The sequence below is a fragment of the Accipiter gentilis genome, chromosome 18 (genome assembly GCF_929443795.1).
Source record: "Accipiter gentilis chromosome 18, bAccGen1.1, whole genome shotgun sequence".
Lineage (NCBI taxonomy): Eukaryota > Metazoa > Chordata > Aves > Accipitriformes > Accipitridae > Astur > Astur gentilis.
In genome coordinates, this window is record NC_064897.1 from 4,404,968 (window position 1) to 4,423,282 (window position 18,315).

Here is an 18,315-nt window from a genome sequence, read left to right on the forward strand (position 1 = left end):
CAAATGGTAGCAGAACACTTAATCGGTTGGTTTGGTTTTTAGTGGTCGCGCCATTATACAGCTGCTCAGCTAGAACCTTTAACGTCTCTCTGCAGCTATCACCAGAGGCTGCGGCGGGGCAGGGCTGCAGTCAGTCAGGCAGGCAGGCCGGCTAGCTTGGACATGGCGGAGGCGGTGGCACTGGCGGTGGTCCCGTCAGCGGCAGGAAAGATTGGGGTCAAAATTACTGCTCATCGCTCGAGGGAGGCAGTGCGAGAGCCAGAACCGGCGGAGGACGGCACACAGGTGAGGACTGGCGGCGGCACCAGGTACCTCAGGGCGGCCGCCGGCGCTGAGGCAGCCGCCCGCCTCAGCCGGCGGGAAGGAGGGAGGGAGGGACGGCGAGCAGCCCACCCGCGGCGAGGCGCGCAGGCCCCCGGCGCCTTCTGGGAAATGTAGTTCTCCCTCCCGGAGGGGAGCCAATCGCCGCGTCTCTCCCCGCCTCACCCCTGCGGGGCCTGCTGGGAGATGTAGTTCTTCCCGCCCCTCCACCTCGGCAGCGGCCAATGGCGGCGGGGCCGGGCAAGACTACTTTTCCCAGCGCGCACCGCTCCGCCGCCGCTCCCCCGCCCGCCCAGCGCGGGGCGGGGCGGGCGGCTGTAAACAAACAGGGCGGCGGGCCATGGCGGCGGCCCCGGGCCGCGCTGGGGGGCGGTGAGTGCCGGTGTCCGCCGGGGCGGGCGGCTTCGGTGAGCTCCCCGTCCAGGGGCTGCGGGGCCGGGGCTGGCGGCACACATGGATGACAGCAAGGTAAGAGGTCTTGCGGGGCCCGCCCGGGGGCTGGGGCCCGTTTGGAGCTGAGGGGAGGCCGCCGGGCTGCAGGTGCAGGCGGTGTGCCGGTGTGCGGTGTAAACCCCCGCAAAGCCTCATGGCGGTTAATAGGCAGGGAACCGCGAGTGAGGCGAGTGCTCCCGCTGAAGGCTCTTGAGGTCAACTTCTGTGGCATCTTCTCTTGAAGGCCTCTGGTCGCTGCCGCAGGAAGGGGGGTTCGTCCCCTTCCTTCTCCTCCCTTGCCGCAGGCAGCGGAGCACAGCGCTTGCAGGCCGCTTCTGGGTTTTCCTTAAAGCTCCGGGCGCGGGCCAAAGGCTGGATACGGATCAGGGGTCTGATCTGGTGTGGTGGGTCGTGTGCCTGTAGCACCCGGAATTTCTTGGATAAAGAGCGATGGCGGACAAATGGTGAGGTACTAGGGTAGGAGCTTGGGTTGCAGCCTTGTGATGGGCGCTGGTGCTTCGACTCTGCCTGCTTCTTGTTATGAGAACAGCACAGGGGCATCCCTGAAGGCCCGGGGCATCCCTGAAGGCCCAGGGCTTCCATTTAAGCAGAGCGAAACATTGGAAGATGCATAAGGAACGCCTCTTATGCCTGCTTGCACCGGGCTGCACCTAAAGCAGCACCTGCACGGCCAGCCTGAGGACTGAGAAGATAATTGCTGTGGCCGCTCAGTGCAGCGTTTCACAACTGAAACTCCCGGTTGAGTTTGGGTATTCCAGCTCACCGGAGTGGTGGTTGCGGTAGTAGCCTGGGTTTTGTGCCAGACGTAGGTTAAGTCCCCAGGAGCGAGCTAGGTGAAACCACACTTGAGGTAGGCTGTGAGGCAGCTGTCTTCTGACTTGTAATAAATTCTGAGCTTGGCTTGAGTATTAAAACTGGTCATATGGTAGTCACATGCCTGTGGTACCTTATGTGTTCTCAAGCTATCTGGTTTTCTTCCCACTTAATTTTTATTAAAATTTTATTAAAACGAAATTGCACTGCCTGTGCTGATCTGCCTTAATTCAAAGGGGAAGAAAATACTGATGTAATTTCTTAGGGAATGAATCTGGGAAACTTAGAAGTGATCAATAATTTGTATATAGGATCCCCAGAATGGATCATAAGTATATAAAAGTTTCATGACTGTTTGCCAATTTAATGTGTATACTATTTGGTTTTATTGAGGCCTTTGTCTGAAAGCTGCAAAGGAAGGTGGGGGGAATCTGCATCACTGAAGTCAACCAAATGATCACAGCTGTGAGAACTGCATGAATGTTTATGTCATCAGGGCAGCAGTTTAGAAGATCCAGAAGATTTAGTTCTGGGGCATACGTAGTTCATGAGTATTAGCTGATTTTTATTTCTGTTAAGAACATTGCATTTCTCCTGTATCAAAATTAACTTATTTGTAACAGATGACTTCCAGATTTTTTTATTTAAAAGCCAATTTTTGATCTATTGTCGTGTCTCATGAAGTCCTGATAATCTGCCTTTTTCTTTTTTTTTTTTTTAAACATTTTGGATGCATTTACTAAATAAACTAAATCTTTTCACCCAATCAATAATACAAGACTTTGCTCTTTTTTTCCTTAGAAAAATTGATGTTGAGTGAACAAAAAAAAATGCAGAGTGGAGTATTTACCCTTCCTATCTTTAGTCTCAACTACAGTTTCCTAGTATGATGTTTTTATTTAAAACTTACTGCTGAGATACTTGCAAAGACAGTGGCATTGAAAAGGGTCCTGCCTAGAACTGCTGGGTGTGACTGTACCTAAGGAAAACTTTGAAAATCTTTGTTACCTCAGCAGGTTTTTCATTAGGTAATAATCTTGGGCGATACTGGAGCCTCATATCTTATACTGAAAACAGCTGATACTAGTCAGTAAGTGCCTGCTGCTTTGAAAGACTTTGCTGTAGTTGTTTTGAAGGGCTGTGGTTCCTCTCAGAACAAGTTCATGAGGCTGCAGGTTGCCCTAAGGGTTTGGTAGCTCCCATCAAGAGATCCCATTTCTCTTGGGAGGGATTTTCCCATTGCATGTTGCTGTGTTGGGGTGAGGTGAGCACTATTTATACTTAATTTTTTAGCCAGTGTGGTCTTACAGCTTGAGCCAGCATGTCCTTGAAATCTTCTAGAAGTTCCACTGAGTCACATTTTCCTCCTTATTGAGAGGGTTGGCCTGCCCGATTGGAGAGTCTTATCTGTGAATTGAACGAGTGTGACTGTGAAAGGAATTTCCCTGTAAAAACGGAGATAACTAAATTACATTAGTAGTGAAGTAACCATTCTATAGCTGCATCTATCCAAGTTCAGTGTTTTCCTTCATCTACATGACATAAAAAATTTTGGATTGGGCTTGCAGGCTGTAATGTTTTCACTAATTCTTAGTGCACTATAATTTAGCCTTACCTGGTTTAAGAGAGCATTAGAAAAATGGTTCATTGTAACATATTCCTCAAAATGGGAAGGAAATACTAAGGAACAAAGGGGGGGAGAGAGAATATCTGAACATCAGATCTAGAAAACTGATGTTCCGGTCTTAAAGGATGTTGTTATATTATTCACACAAAAAAACCCCACCCAAACCCAAAATGTGACCTGTTCTTCTTCCTGCAGAGTTGCTCTGAAACTAGGGCTTGTTCAGATACTGGTCTCACTTCTCCTTGCTGCGGTTTGAGCTATTGGTTGTGTAAGGGAAAGAATTTAGTTATGTAGTTGTTCCTTGGCTATTAGTCTCTGTTAAAGTAACGCTTGGTATCTCTGAAGTATTTAGACACAGGAAAAAGGAGAAATTCTGTCCCTGTGATTTCAGCCTTTAGAGGTGAAATTACTTGGTTAGTTTACAAGACTACATATAGCTTATTGTATACTTATTATATACATTGGGAAGCAGGGGGTTTGCATTAGGGGAAGAAATAATTTTCACATTTGTGTTAGCTGATAAATAACTCTTGTTGGTAACCATTAAAATACAGTTCTACATAGCTAACTGGAATCTTTTGTATTACTTGTAGAAGTTTTTATAGGGAACACTCTGGCAATACTTAATGTGAGTAATTAACTTGTCAATTTATGGGTAGAAATGAGAAATAAAAAAAATTCTCAACATTAGATCGCTTTTGTTATTCCAGTGAAATAAAAAACAAGCAAACAAAAACCAAACCAGCCCCACCATCAAAAAAGGTTGGGATTGCCCTCTTTTATTGGAAATATTCTTTTCCTGTACAGAAAAGATAGCTTTAATTTTCAAAAAGTTTAGATTAAATGTATTTTTCTTCAGAAATAAGCTGAACTGAGCCAAAACATGAATAAGTAGATTGAGATTTAAGAAAAAGTGCATTTTGGAGACAAATATTATATTTAAATGGTATTTTTTAATTTAAAATGGGATTTAAGAAAAAAATTATAATGCATCATTCTTAATCTTAGCATTGGAATGTAGTAATTGATTACTTTTTCAAATGGGAATGAAAATTTAGTGAAATGCACCCAATTGCTTTTTAAAATGCCTTGCTAGTTCAGGGCAGCTACTTATGTGTGTTGGATATACAAAGGAAGGTAAAAAAGCAGGCTTAGGAAAACCTTTGTTACCCAGTTCTGGTGACAATAAAACAGTCCACTCTTCAGATTTTTAAAAGGGTAGATCTCAATCTCTTGCACTTGTTTTAATTCCAAGTTGGTTTCTCAACTTTGAACAGACTGGTTCTTGGTTGTGGCTTTCTTTTGCTTGTAAATAAATTGCTGCGTCCTCTACATGAAGCAGCAAATTCCTTCATACCTGTAAAAGAGGCTGTGGCTGTTGAAAGCTGGGTCTCCAGCTCAGATTGTTTGCTTTCCCATCAGGCTGGTCCCAGGGCGTTGAGCAAGGATGCTGGTCTTGAGGTCTGTCTGTTTCTAAACTTCCACAAGCTTGCGATGTGTGAAGTGAAAGAAAAGCCTTTAAATAGGTAAGGCCAGAGCATTTTCAGGTGTTAGCTGAGTTTGAAAAAGCAAGCACTCAGATAAACTGTTCATATGGGGCATTTATATTTACGGATAGAGCATCTGTCGATGTCTTGCTCTGGTGTTTGTTTGTACAGCCTTTCCATTTTGGTGGAGCATTTGGTGTTAGGGCAGGGGCGGGCCCACAGTAAAAGGCTGTGCACAGGATTTGCGCTGTTTTCCCCACTGCCTAACATCAAATACCCAGTCACGTGTCATCCCAAGGGGAATTTTGCTGGAAGTCATCATTACGGGGATGCAGATGTCCCTTGGAGGGAGTGTGGGAGCAAGTCAGAAGTGAAATCTTGTGCTTAAAATAGAGAACTTCATGGGTCTTCATTCATGAGATGTCCTCTCACACATCTCTGCCTGTGACCCTCGCTGTTGTGGGTGACCAGGATCACAAAGAGAGGGGTGATCTCCCAGGCGATCCTGGAATCAACTCTGAGGAATGCTTTGAACACCACAGCAGGGACTGAGAGCTAGTGTGGAGAGCAAAGCACAGGATCTCTTTTCATAATGACCTCAGTTGTTAAGGAGGTGGGTTACTATGTTTTCATCCTTCAGGGTTTTTTCAGAGTATGCAGGTTTGCAAAGTGCTGGAGAAGGCTTCCACCCAGGGTCAGGTCCGAACGTAAAGTGTTCTCATTGCTGCTTGCTTGGAAATACAAAACCTAAATAGCTTTGGTTATAATTTGAGACAGGCAATTTCAAATCATCAAATGTTTTAACAAGTTGCTGCTCAGCATTGCTCAGATGATGCGTCTGCGTTCTCACATTTGCAATGAGTGAGTAAAATGGATGAGCTTAAACTCTATAGAACAGCTAGAACAGTTTTATTTCACTGTTGCAGTGGGCTAGGAGGATATACGTAGTAGTGTTAGTTGACCATCCCTGTTCCCTGTTTAGAGCTCTAACAGAGATAAGTTTAAAGAAATGCCTGGGTTCTCTTAGTGTAAACTGGGAGAATGCGTATGGCATGTTGGTGGGTGTGCTTCCAGGCGTGAGGCTTTAAGTCCTTCCTGGGGGGAAGAGGAGGGCTCTCACCTGTAAGGTGGCATCTGGGTGATTGCTACGCAGTCTTAAGTGGCAATTCCTGCCCTGAAACTTAATGCTTACCCATCTTGACTTGTGGATGCCTGCCTAACACTTTGTGAAAGCTTGATATTTATGCTTTCTCAAAATAGATGTTTTGGCAAAGATAGCCTTCTTTACACACCTGTGCTAAAGATTACATTCTTAGTACATTAATCGCTTCGTATGATTAGAATTTTAGGATTAATTTCTATTGACGTATCTGCTTAAGACTTAGAAAGTGTTTGCTTGCTAAATAATATCTTACATTTTTGGATCATTATTGAATGCATTTTGTCTGCCAGTGAAAGTTAACTAAGTTATCTGTGTGAAGCATGTAAAATGTCACGCAATGGAGGAATAACCAGCATACTTTCTAGCTGGGTTGTGTACTGCTACTGTGAATGGTATGCTGTGACTTAGCAGATCAGATAACTTCATCTTTATTAGGAGACTTGTGACTAACTTCATTTGATTACTGATTTTGAGAAAAAGTTTGTAAGCGTGAATAGATTCCTCCCCCTCTACTGTAATGAATGCAGTGCTTAGGTTTTATTTCTTTGTAATAATTTTTATAGTTTTATATAAATTCTGTAGATGATCATCGGCTCTGTGCTAAGTTAAATTCTGCAGACCTATACCTTCAGCCACTAATGCAACCAAGAGTCTGCTTAAGACGATTCCTTGAGCTGGATCTCAAGTACTGGTTGATGGAGCACTTAAGAGCTACTTGTTTATCTGTGAATGAACAGAGAGCTGCTGGAAGATGCTGAACTGCTCAATGAGATCAGCATTGCTGATCTGTAGTGCTGTACAGTGCTTCAGATAGTGTTTTAATCTGCCAAATTGTTCAAAAGCCATAGATGCCATGGTGAGGCCAGCTTTATCAAAATCTTCCATCAGTTCCTTGGGGGTGTGAGTGCTAGTAGCCGTGTTATGTATGTATCTCCTTCCTAAGTAGGACCTCTCCATCATGCAATCTGGTACTGCTTCTGTAGAGATCTGCTGAATCCCTCTAATAAAAAATCCAGAAATCTGAGGGCTTTTTCTATGTCAGGGCAAGTAATTGCAGCTATTTCCAATTCCAGGTCAAATAATTTTGTACCTGAACACTGACGCCAGGCAAGAATGATCTTGTGATCTAAGTACTGTATTAAAAAGGGAGGGAGTTACGTTTTTCTATTTTCTGAAGTCTCAGTGAACTGAAGTAGGATTTTGGTCAGACTTCTGACAAATGCATGTCATTATTAATATTTCTATGACAAATTTTATGATTAATGTTGTTCTGGGTCTTGATTGTATATCACTCCCTGAAAAAAACCCAAATCCCTACTGCTGAATGCTAATAGATCACATCCCTTTATAAATTCGGGGGGGGGGGGATAGAAAGGCAATAAAAAAATGTTTGCTTGCTTGTTTTTTCTTGGTCTGCTGCCATGTTCGACATCAACTAGCACTTCTGCTTTGTCTTCTTTCTGTCACATCAGCATAGCAACTGAGTAGGCAAACATGACTAGAAGCCAGGGAGATATGGTAATGTGGGATGGTGGCAAAGGATTTATCAGGGCTTTTTATCCCCAGCTGTGTTGCTTAAGGTTATGGCAGGAGCTTCTAAATACTGGTGAGGAAAAACAGGTAAGGATGCAGGATTTGATTATCTCTTCCCAAACTAGCTGTGCAGGGTGATGCCTAATTGTATGGTGAACTCCAGTTCAGGAGCCACGAAATCAGTATGAATCTTTGGGGATGATGTAAAGGCAGATTGTTAGGGTTTTACTGTTTAAAGACAGAGTTAAAAAGGAAAGAAGCTTTTCATTATTTTCATAGTCCTTGTGGTTAGAGCATTGGCAAGAGATGATCCAAGAGGTTCAAGTCTTTTTCCTTCCATAAGAGAGCTTGTGTGGGGGGCTGCTGCAGTGGTAAAAGATCTTGGGGGAAAGACAGCAATTAGTACACCTATCTGTAGAGAGCTCTATAGTGACTAAAGGGACAGCAGTTAATTGATAGTAGTGGATCCAGCATGCATTTGCAATATGTGAAGCAGTCTACACCAGGGTCTAATTTCCTTTCAGACTACAAAGTGCCTTTAACTGTTTTATGCCCACATCTCTACATCTGTCCATAAAAACATGGCCTATAAACTTAGAGTTTGTATGAGCTCACTTGATATCTTAACTGGTGTCAAGATCCACTCTCCCTTGTTCTTTGTATGTTTTTTGTGTTGATGTGACCCCTACCTTAAAAAAGGCACCAGTTGCATATAAACATACACAAGATGCTTTAAAATAACAGGTCCTTAAATAGAAATTATTTTGTGAGATTGTGGTGTTCGATGTATTTAACTGCTGTGAAGCTGTGCTGCTTGTGAGTGCTTTTCATGGCCAGTGCCTGCCCAAGATGCTGGCTGTGGAAAAGTTGGGTGCTATTTGCCAGTAGCTTTAACTTGCTCGTTGTGAGAAACTGTGGTAGCAACTGTTCACCTACCTGACGTTGTGGTGAAAGGGCTTGGCTGTGACATGCTCCTGTGCAGGACTAAGACTCGAGTTACTCTTTTGTTCATAGGGCAGTACGTGGTGTGCTGGGACTCCAGCCTTGAGTGCTAGCTAACTCTTCTAGAGGGTCAGAACTCAGAGTGGCAAAGGTTTTTTGAGAGAGCTGGAGTGTATGTCTCTACAAGACCTTATCTAGCTCTTGAATTCAAAGATTTACTTTAAACTACCTTGCATTGGCACAGAAAAGCCGCAAGCACTAGATATCTTTGAGAACTGAAGTACTTTGGCTGTAGTGTGTAATGTAATATATAGAAATCTTTCAAGTGCAGGTAATAATAGAGAACAAATTGTGAGTGCCTACAGCCCCTCCTGGGAAGACTGTGTATTTCTAAGTCCTGCTGAGCTAGGAGTGTAAATCACACCACACATAAATAGGAGTGTGGTTCCACGAGAGGACAGAGCCGTGCTTGTCATGCCCAAAAGGGGACAGTCACTTTCCTTTCTTTGGAGCTTCTTTGCCCCTTGGCCATGGCGGGTTAGTTTTATCCTACTTTGGTGAATAGAAGATCTTAAGGAGATCACCTTGGTGGAGTGAATGGATTATTAAAACTGTATTCAGCCGTTCAAATGTAAATGAGCTTGGTTTTTGTTTTCTTTGCTTTTCTGAATGTATTGTGTTTGTTTCATTATCACTAGATGTCCATTAAGTACTTTCTGTTCCTCCATTTGCTTATGCTAGGCAGCTACTCCTGAATAAATTAGGAAAGGCAATGTAGAGAGGGTAGGATTATGTTGGCATGTGATTGTTGACTCACGTTCCAAAGAAAGAATAGGCTCTATTGTATAATCCTTTTTTTTCTTCATTCTAGCACATAAATTCATTATGTTATTGTTTTTATTGCAGCCTGCTGAGTTTGTAGAACAAGTGACTTCTTTGAATGTCAAAGCCACCTTATTTTGTAGCATCACACAGTAAAATGCCTTTTTTTAATGAACTCTGGTATTTTGAACACTGCCTATTAGAAAAAGTCCTGTCTGTATACAGTATGGTGAAACACCTCAGCCAGCAGTGAAATTCTTGTATATAGGTGTGTCTGTTAGGTGTGTTTCTCCACACCCCCTCCATTTAAACAGTGTGGTCAGAATGCAAATAAAGAGAAATCCTCACTTCAGAGGGGAGGTGGGGTGTGTGGCTGATGTAATGCTTACAGGGCGATACTACCCAATGGCCAGTGTACTAAGTTTCAGACCATACTTAAGACTTTCTTGTGCTGTGCTCTCATGTTAAGAGTGAAATATTTGGGTGGGGAAGCATAGAGTAAATATTGAGGAAGCTATTCCCTTTTTTATTTGTAGCAAGAGAAGCTTTCAGACCTGTTAAAAAGAAGCCACAAAGAAGAGGGAAAAATGATTGCAAAATCAACGTTCCATAGGACAAGAAACTAGGGGGTCACATTTCTGGAAGGGAGATTGAAATTAGGCACTGGGAGAGTTAACACTGGGATAGGTTGCATGAGGAGGTGTGAGGAGAATTTTCCAGGCTGTGTAATGATGTTTTGAAGGTAAACATGGCCAGAATGGTTAGATACAACTGGAATAGAGGCAGCAGAGGTAGGACTCAGTGTAACCGAGTTCCCTGTTCAGTAAAAATCCTCAGAAGATTCCTCTGAAAGAAATTGGGACTGAGGAATCGCAGATAGCTAGTGAATAATTCCGACAAGTTTAATCTTTAGAGTTGACTGAAACTGTGGTTGTTTCATTGCAGCAGACCTAGGTTTTGGATTATATTGATACAAATAAATATTTTTTTCTTCCAAATTAAAGTGTTAAACTCCATAATATAATATTTCTAGGGCTAGCAAGTATTAGGACAGGGGTTTTTGGTAATATTAAAACAGTTTCACTACAAGTTGACTATCATGTCTGTCTCCTCAATGTTCCAGATATCCTCCTAGATATCTGAAGTACTGTGTCTGGTTCTGGGCTCCGCAGTACAAGAGAGAAATGGAGCCACTGGAGAGAGTCCAGCAAAGGGCCACTAAGATGATGAAGGAACTGGAGCATTTCTCCTATGATGAAAGGCTGATAAGGCTGGGACCATCTAGCCTGGAGATGAGAAGGCTCAGGGGATGTCATTAGTGTGTACAAATACCTGAAGGGGAGGGTGTAAAGAAGATGGAGACAGGCTCTCTTCAGTGGTATCCAGTGCAAGGACCAGAGGCAGTGGGTAGAAACTGGAACACAGGAGGGCCCATCTGAACATCAGGAAACGCTTTTTTACTGTGAGGGTGACTGAGCACTGGCAGAGGTTGCCCAGAGGGCTTGTGGAGTCTCCCTCCTTGGAGATATTAAAAAGCCATCTGGACATGGTCCTGGGCTGCTCTAGGTGGCCCTGCTTGAGCAGGGAGGGTTGGACCAGATGACCTCCAGAGGTCGCTGCCAACCTCAACCATTCTGTGGAGCTCCTCCAAATCAGATTAGTAGTGTTTACAATAGGACTGCTTAAGCACTGACTTCACTATGAAGTCATATCCCTCCCTTTTGGTTTTGATGCCATCACTGAAAACTTCATACATCAGCCCCCTTTCCTCTGTTGCTCCAGAATCAATGAAAGTATATGCAATATTTTCTACTTGAGACACCTAGTAGGCAGAATGACATGGATACAGCATTACCTTTGCAGAACAGGATCTTTACTGTACCCTCCCTTTCCAGGTGGTTGGAGGCAAGGTAAAGAAACCAGGCAAGCGAGGTCGTAAACCAGCCAAAATAGACTTGAAGGCAAAACTTGAAAGAAGTCGTCAGAGTGCAAGAGAGTGCAGAGCCAGGAAGAAGCTGAGGTACCAGTACCTGGAAGAGCTGGTTTCAAGCAGAGAGCGAGCCATCTGTGCTCTCAGAGAAGAGCTTGAAATGGTAAGAAACTATCATTTAACCTAACCCTCAATATTATTTGGGACCTGTCCTCGTGGACATTTGTTCTCGAAATCACTGTGACTGAGCGTGGGATTTGGATTGCCGTAAGGTATCAAAACATCAGTAACAGATGCATTCAGCTGTTTGCCTACTTTGTGTGTTGAATATGAACCTCATGACACAAGTTATCTGCTGGTTTTGAACTGGAAGCAAGTAAAGAAAGTGCCGTTACATACGGGTCTGTTGTCTTTGAAATGTTTGTTTTGGAAAACCTCTGACAGAGGTAGAAAGAGGTAGAGGGTGGAAAGAAATGTGTTAAACTATCAAGGGGGAACATATATCCACAGTGTGTCATTGCTTCCCACAGACCTTTGCCTCTGTTGGGGAGGTTGGTTCTTGCAGCATACTTTCTGTGTAGATGGTTGCACAGCTGTCCTGTGTTCCAGCACATGTAAGATGGGTGTCTTGGCCAAATAAGCTGCATTAACCGAAGAGAATGTTTCATCTGGAAATACAGATTCAGCTCTTCAGTGATACTGAGATGCCATTGAGATTTCACTGGAGCTGAGGATATTGCCTTGACTGCGCCTTAGGTTTTTTTGAATAGGCAGGGCTAATCACCACAACTGAATAGGGTTAGGGTTGGGTGGAAAGTCAGCCAACTGACCACAGGTTTTTCAGTGTGCTTCAGGGTTTCCCAATGATGGATTTAAGATGGGGGAACTAGGAATAAGGCACGTGTGCTGTAACCGTGCCTTGCACAATCAAAAAGGACCTCTTAATAGTCAATCAGCCCCAGAGTCATGTGAAATATTTGTTTTTAATAGGCCATGAACTGGAACGGTATTCTGGCATGCCAGCAGCGAGAAAACGCACAAAGTGTTCCATGTTGTTTAATAATTACAGTATTGTGTCTAGCACTGCCACTGAGTAGCAGTTTATTGACTGAAACAGGATTTACTGAGGCCAGGTATGCAACCATGGACACGTGCTTAGCTCATTAGTGCTCTGCAGTTTTGTAAGAGGCTTCAACTCAGTAAATTCAAACTGTAAATGAATGTACCGGAAGGTAAAGATTACAGCTCTGTTTTGTCTGCTAATGTGATCCTGGCAGTTTGCTAATGCGTAATGTGTTTGCGTATTTCAGTACAAGCAGTGGTGCATGGCGATGGACCAAGGGAAAATCCCCTCTGAAATAAAAGCCCTGCTAACTGGAGAGGAGCAAGGCAAAGCACAGCAGAACTCAACCAAACTTGCCAAGGCTGGGAAGACAGAAGCAAACAGCAGCAATCCTTGTAAGTATCCAGCCTATGATTAATTCCTATTTTGTTACATCTTTTGTGGTGTAGGAGGATGGCTGCGGTGTGGGAAGAAACATAAGGATGTGCTTTTGGGCACAAACAGTTGATTGAAGCAAAGAGCTTAGTGGGTGGTACAAAGACTCTGTGTAATGTTTACATGGACAACACAGAAATTACACCAGCTAGGAAGCTGGGCATTTACTTTAAAAGAAGACTCAATCTTTGTGTTTCACCAAGGCCTGTGGAGACCTGTGAAGACCTGAGACTGTAATCTTTTACAGTGTTTTCTGTTTTCCTAATGCAAGGTAAATAGAGCACATAAAACATAATTAAATTTTTAAAAACTCCATCAAGAAAACATCCTAGCTGCAAGCACTCAAAAGTGAGAAATGCTGGACTTGGGATCTCCTATGGAGTATTCTTTCTGCCTCATTAGTGCTTGCCCAGGGAATGAAATAAGGTTCTTCTGGGGATTGAAAGGTGAAAAGATCACGTGATATAAGGTAATATTCCTGATATGTACATGCAAAGGAACAGAGTTAAGGTGTAGCATGGGTAATTCTGTATCTCGCATCTTCTAATTTTGTAATATTTCGTGCTACAGGTTAAATTACACTCAGCTGTAAATTTTTTAAAAATAAGAATTCCTAGCTTTATGTTTTTAAGAAACAACATGAAAATCACATTTGTAACTGTAACAATCTTCCCCCATGGTGCATCATTCACAGGAGGCCAATGCAGAACCTTCCGTACTGCAGCAGAGATAGCTTGGTAGCTAGCAGAAGAACGCTGTTGTGAGAGAAGTGGATGCATCCCCAGATGCAGGGGGAAGGATCCCAGTCCGCTGTCTTCTCTTTGCTCCTCCCCACATGAAACTCTTTGATTGTGGTGTTCCTAAGCCTGCATGGAGTGGGGCTTTTGGGGTAATAGGTGTTTGTGTAAGCGGAGCCTTGTTCTTCCTTTCTCTACACCACCCTCCCCAAATACAGCTATGGCAGCTTTTGGGCATTCCCAATAAGAGATGGGGGCTGCTTTTGTGTCAGAGCCCAGAATTAGACTGGGTTTGTGGTCAGTAGTTATGTGGCTGGTAACTGGTGTGGGAATCTGAGAGGTTCTGTAAAATAAAAGCAAGAGGAGGATCTTCCAAGAGCTTTGCTAAAGCCAAATGGAGTACTATAGGTTGAGGAGAAGGAACTGGATCAAAAGCTTTCAGTAAGAAGGTTTATAGTAATGTAATTTGTAACCTAAATAAAGATGTTGCTCTCGGCATCCTTTTATAATGCAGCATTTCTTTCATGTTATTGGGACTCTTTAAGAGACCTACGAGATATATTCCCTGCTTCTGCCCATACTTCTTTTGCAGGATGCATTTCCCACCCCCCACGCTCCCAGTAAGGTAGTCAAAGCATCTCCCTCCACCTTGCTTTGAGCAGTGGAACAACTGCCACCTCATCACACCCACTGTGCCCTGCTATCTATCTTTCTGTATCTACCTACCCTTTGCCCCTAGTATATTTCTGGACGGCAACTTAATAGGAATACTGCTGTGCTATCCTGGTTTCCCAGCTAAAGATAATGCCAAGAACTGGTAGCAAGGAAAACAAGTTGCATCAGTTTGGTTTTATGATCAGAGAGGTGATGGCAAAAGTCTTGCAGGCTGATTGACCCATCCCAGATATTGACAGATAACCTGCTGCTTTCCTTAGACCGCTCTTTCTCCTGTATATGCTTTTTGCATTTATATGATGCAATGTGGAGAGTGGAGCTCTTGGGATCTTCAGTGGCGGTTTTGCTTGCTTATTCTCTGTTTCGTTTGTGACAACGTCTTTCTCTGTATTTTATGAAATGCATGGAACATTTTTTAATCTTATGTTTTCTTCTTCATTTCATAGAATAAATATTATAATGAATGACTTTGCTAGACTGAATGTTGCCTTCTTTTTATTGAATTAATTGGGTCTGTAGCATTACCTCAATTCAGGATTAGTCAAAAGCACTGAAAATAACAAAGTGCCATACTTCAGTGTACAGCACAGTTGCTTTCAGAATTCCATTCTGAGCACTTGTATGTTAATCCTTAAGGCATGGTTTTAAGTTTATTCTCTAGACCCTCCACACATGTACTTAGTTAGCAATTGCTAGAAATGTTGCATAGACATGGAAAACTATTATGAAAGGTTAAGTAACACTGAAGCAGAGTTGGGGAGGATATGAGGCATCTGTCGTCCGCCCCCTCTGTATTTTAAGCTCTGAACTGCAGTTTGTGCTGAAAGATAGCAACAAAGCCAACCCATAAGTTTGGGGATTTTTGTCTATGCTGAATGCTTGCCTTTCCTTTTTCTGGATTCTCTGGAGGAAAGAAAAACTAGGCCAGATGTCCAGAACTATACTCTGTGAACCTTGCAGTTGGATTTTGTAACATGATCATGCCAGAAGTGCAATATATTATTTTTAGTTAGAATTAGATTTACACATTCTAGTTTCAAATGCAAACTATGTATTGTTATTAAACATATATTTCAAATGTTATGTGTATACTTAAGTGTGTTTCTGAATCAGGGATGTAGGAACCATGCAGAGGAGTTATGGTATGTGTGACCAGAACAGCTTCACTCAGCACTAGGTAATGTGACGAACGCAGCTCTGATCTCACCAGAAATACCCCACTTGCTCTCTTCCCTCCACTCCTTTGTTTCACTTTCTGTGATTCCAAACAAGAAACTTCTCAGAAGTTTTCTTTTATGGAGGAAATGGAGAGTTGGAATTTCTCATTGTGATGAGCAACAGTTTTCATCTATTCCCCATCGCAGTGGCTCCTGCTTCTTGGCTTAGCCAGCAGTTACAGGATTGTGTTTGGCAAGCCTGGGCCCAGCTCTGTGGCAGAAAGAGTGGCATCCATGTTCTGACAGGTTTTTTGTGCTTCATGCAGATGGGACAGGAGGCATGTTACAGCCTACGTAATTTTAAATGGTTTCCTTGTTTGTCCTGCAAGCTAAAATACATGTGACACATAGAGGCTCTAACTGCAATTTTCCAACCTGCTCTAGATGCTGTAGTTGATTATGAAGTGTAGGATTCCCAGCAACAATCATTACTTAAAGTTCGTGGCTTCTGTCACATGGCAGATCGTGCTATGGTATAACTGTTCTGAGCTTAGATGGATCTCTGGGAGTCCTTTATTTTGGAGTTTGCAGTTTAGCAGTTCCTCTTGAAAACTAACAGAAACGTTTGTGGTTCATGCTCATATGATATTCTAATGCTTACAGTCTTCATCCATGTTGAGGTGGCTCCTAGAAGTAATACAACCAGGTCCTCTGACTAGGAGTCTTATATAGTACCCTAAATAATGGAGGATGATTTAGTCTTATCCTCCCTTTGTGTAAGATGGGTACAGCATTCCACCCGTTTCTCCTGCAGTGAGTGTGTGCAGCTGGTTCTCTCTCACAAACATTGAAGAAAGGAAATAAGCCTGGAAATGCTTCATTTTCCCACTTGCCATGGAAATCTAATGGTCAGCTAGAACCATTTGCCCAGCTAAAGGTGGGTATCTCTTGGAAACTATCCACAGTCTTTAAAAAATGCTGTCTGTAGTATTTGGCATTTACAACAACGCTAGAACTCTGTTACAGTAAGGTGCAGTAAGACTGAACTCGATGCTAATGGAGTAAGCACTGTACAGTTACACTAATCCTTTTTGAGAATGTAACCCAAGGATTTACCAGAAAGTGGAAACTTCCTAAGAAAAAAGTGCAATAAGTCTTGTCTTTTTATATGCGGTATATATGCTTTGTGCATAGAATCCTGAAAAATGAAGTGGATACATTTAATCGGCTTGTCATTTAATTGAGAACATTTTGTAATTATATGTAAAAACAAAAAAAATCAGTCTGCTTTCATAATCTGATGATAATAAGTGTTTGTCAAAGAATCGGTATTCTATTAAGTGCTTTTCAAAAGACTATTATATCAGAGGTGTTTGGTTTTTTTAATGTATTAGATAAATTTCAAAAAGCTTTTCTCTATCTTGACAGCTCAAACCTGACTACCTTTGTGCGAGTGCCTGTGACTGACTTGTTTTTCTGTTTTTTCCCTTTTACGTTTTAGGGTGAGGATTAATCTACATCAGTAATGAATCTAGTTCTTCCCGGCATCCCATGAGGAGATGGAGAAGATTTGGCATCATAGCTCCATTTGCTACTTCCCAAGAAATTATAATCTTTATAATTAGCTATAAAATGACTATTAATATAAGGACCAAATGTTTCAGACTAGTCTAAAAATGCAGAGAAATCAGAGGAAAAGCTGAAATAAGAACCCTAGTCTTTCTCATTATGCTTAAGAGTTACAGCATGAGTGGCAGAGTATCATCTGATGTAGTAATCCCTGTTGTGGGTAAGCAAGGCAAAACACCAGCTTGTGAGTGTCCTGCTGTTAGTGCCACTGAGCATGAATTTCTCTAAGTTACGTCAATAACTGAATTTCTTGTATGACTCTGGTGTGAATTTGTATGAGAAAACAGAAGCTTCTAATACACAGTAAAATCTGAGGTATCCCATACTGACTAGTGCATCAGTGGACTAAAATTCAACTGATGCTGTGTTTATGGAATGTACAAATTTGTATATGTAGATACAGAAGTAGAATATGTAGTGTCAGTTAGAGCCATTGCCTTAAGCAATTTCTGCAAAGGCTGCTTGATATTATTTATATCATTATTTGTATTTTCTTTATCTTACTTTAAATTGTAACTAGAAAATGCAGTCCTTGTTCAGCTAATGATTTTCAGCAACACTTCATTTAAAAAAAAAAAATTAAAAAACCTAAACAACTGACTTTCAGTTTCTTTTTTCCCCACCATAAAAAGCACTTGGAAGGTGGAAGTTTTCCTTCCATAACTAGTGCAAGATTACCCCTGCTTTTTTGTGTGTCTGCCTGTAACTGACAACTGGCTTAATCAATGCTCCTAACACTAACTGCTGCTTCAAGCAATTCTTGTGTATGATCTCTATATATTAGGGTGGGTAATGGTGACCTTCTTAACTATGCTGCAGCTGATAGGTATTCTCATGATGAAATAAATTTGTGAGTAAAAGACTACAAGTGGATTATAAAATGTGTGTTTTCATGAGACAGTGTGTTCAATGTGAATAGAAATAGCCTGCTATGAAAGGTGATTTTTTCCATACCTTCTTTCTCATTACAACTTTCAAAATACATTTTGATAAAGTTATACATACAGTGCAGGCAACAGCAATGCTTGCATAATCCTGTGGAAAGGGATACCAGCAGTGTCCTCCAACTTCATCATCTCCTTATGTGGCATGCTCTGAATGCCTGCTGATGTAAGAACAATTCTTTCATATTCCCTATCGAACACAGATCCTGCCGTGTTGCTAGGTCAGTGTTTTCTGTTTTGAATTTCTGGGCTTTTTCTTTCCCCTAAGCAGTACTTTGAAATCTCCCACTTTTTGGTATGCATTCCTTTTTCCCTACAGAAATAGTCTTCTGTGAATCTTCTTTCTTCCCTAAGTGGTCTGTCAGCTATTTTCAAAAGCTGTCAAGGGTTCCTTTTCCAGAGGACTATATAAAACCAGGGGTTCCTCTCTGCCTCTGCACATGTGCTGTACTACACCCACCAACTCACACTGAATACCCTGTCTCCATTTTAAGCTCTCAGTAACATCAGTGTAAATACCCCTTCTGCATTGCAAGCTCTTAGTAGTGTCATCACCCTTTGTAGCTCAGGACCCACTTCTTGTTT

General features: G+C 42.3%; 1 protein-coding gene across 3 annotated transcripts; it reads left to right on the plus strand.

Annotated features, from left to right (window-relative positions):
* Positions 1-630: 630 nt before the first annotated feature.
* Positions 631-17,612, plus strand: CREBL2 (cAMP responsive element binding protein like 2). Of its 3 annotated transcripts, XR_007508744.1 has the most exons (5): positions 631-789; positions 11,056-11,253; positions 12,401-12,548; positions 15,972-16,094; positions 16,659-17,612. XR_007508744.1 is itself a non-coding variant. In XM_049822387.1 (4 exons), the coding sequence occupies exons 1-4, from the start codon at positions 775-777 to the stop codon at positions 16,661-16,663; spliced, it is 366 nt and encodes a 121-aa protein (XP_049678344.1). In that variant the 5' UTR covers positions 631-774; the 3' UTR covers positions 16,664-17,611. The 3 variants fall into 3 exon arrangements, 2 of the variants coding, with proteins under 2 accessions (XP_049678344.1, XP_049678345.1); XM_049822387.1 differs by lacking the exon at positions 15,972-16,094 and having other exon boundaries at positions 16,659-17,611; XM_049822388.1 differs by lacking the exons at positions 15,972-16,094; positions 16,659-17,612 and adding an exon at positions 13,283-14,467.
* Positions 17,613-18,315: the final 703 nt, after the last annotated feature.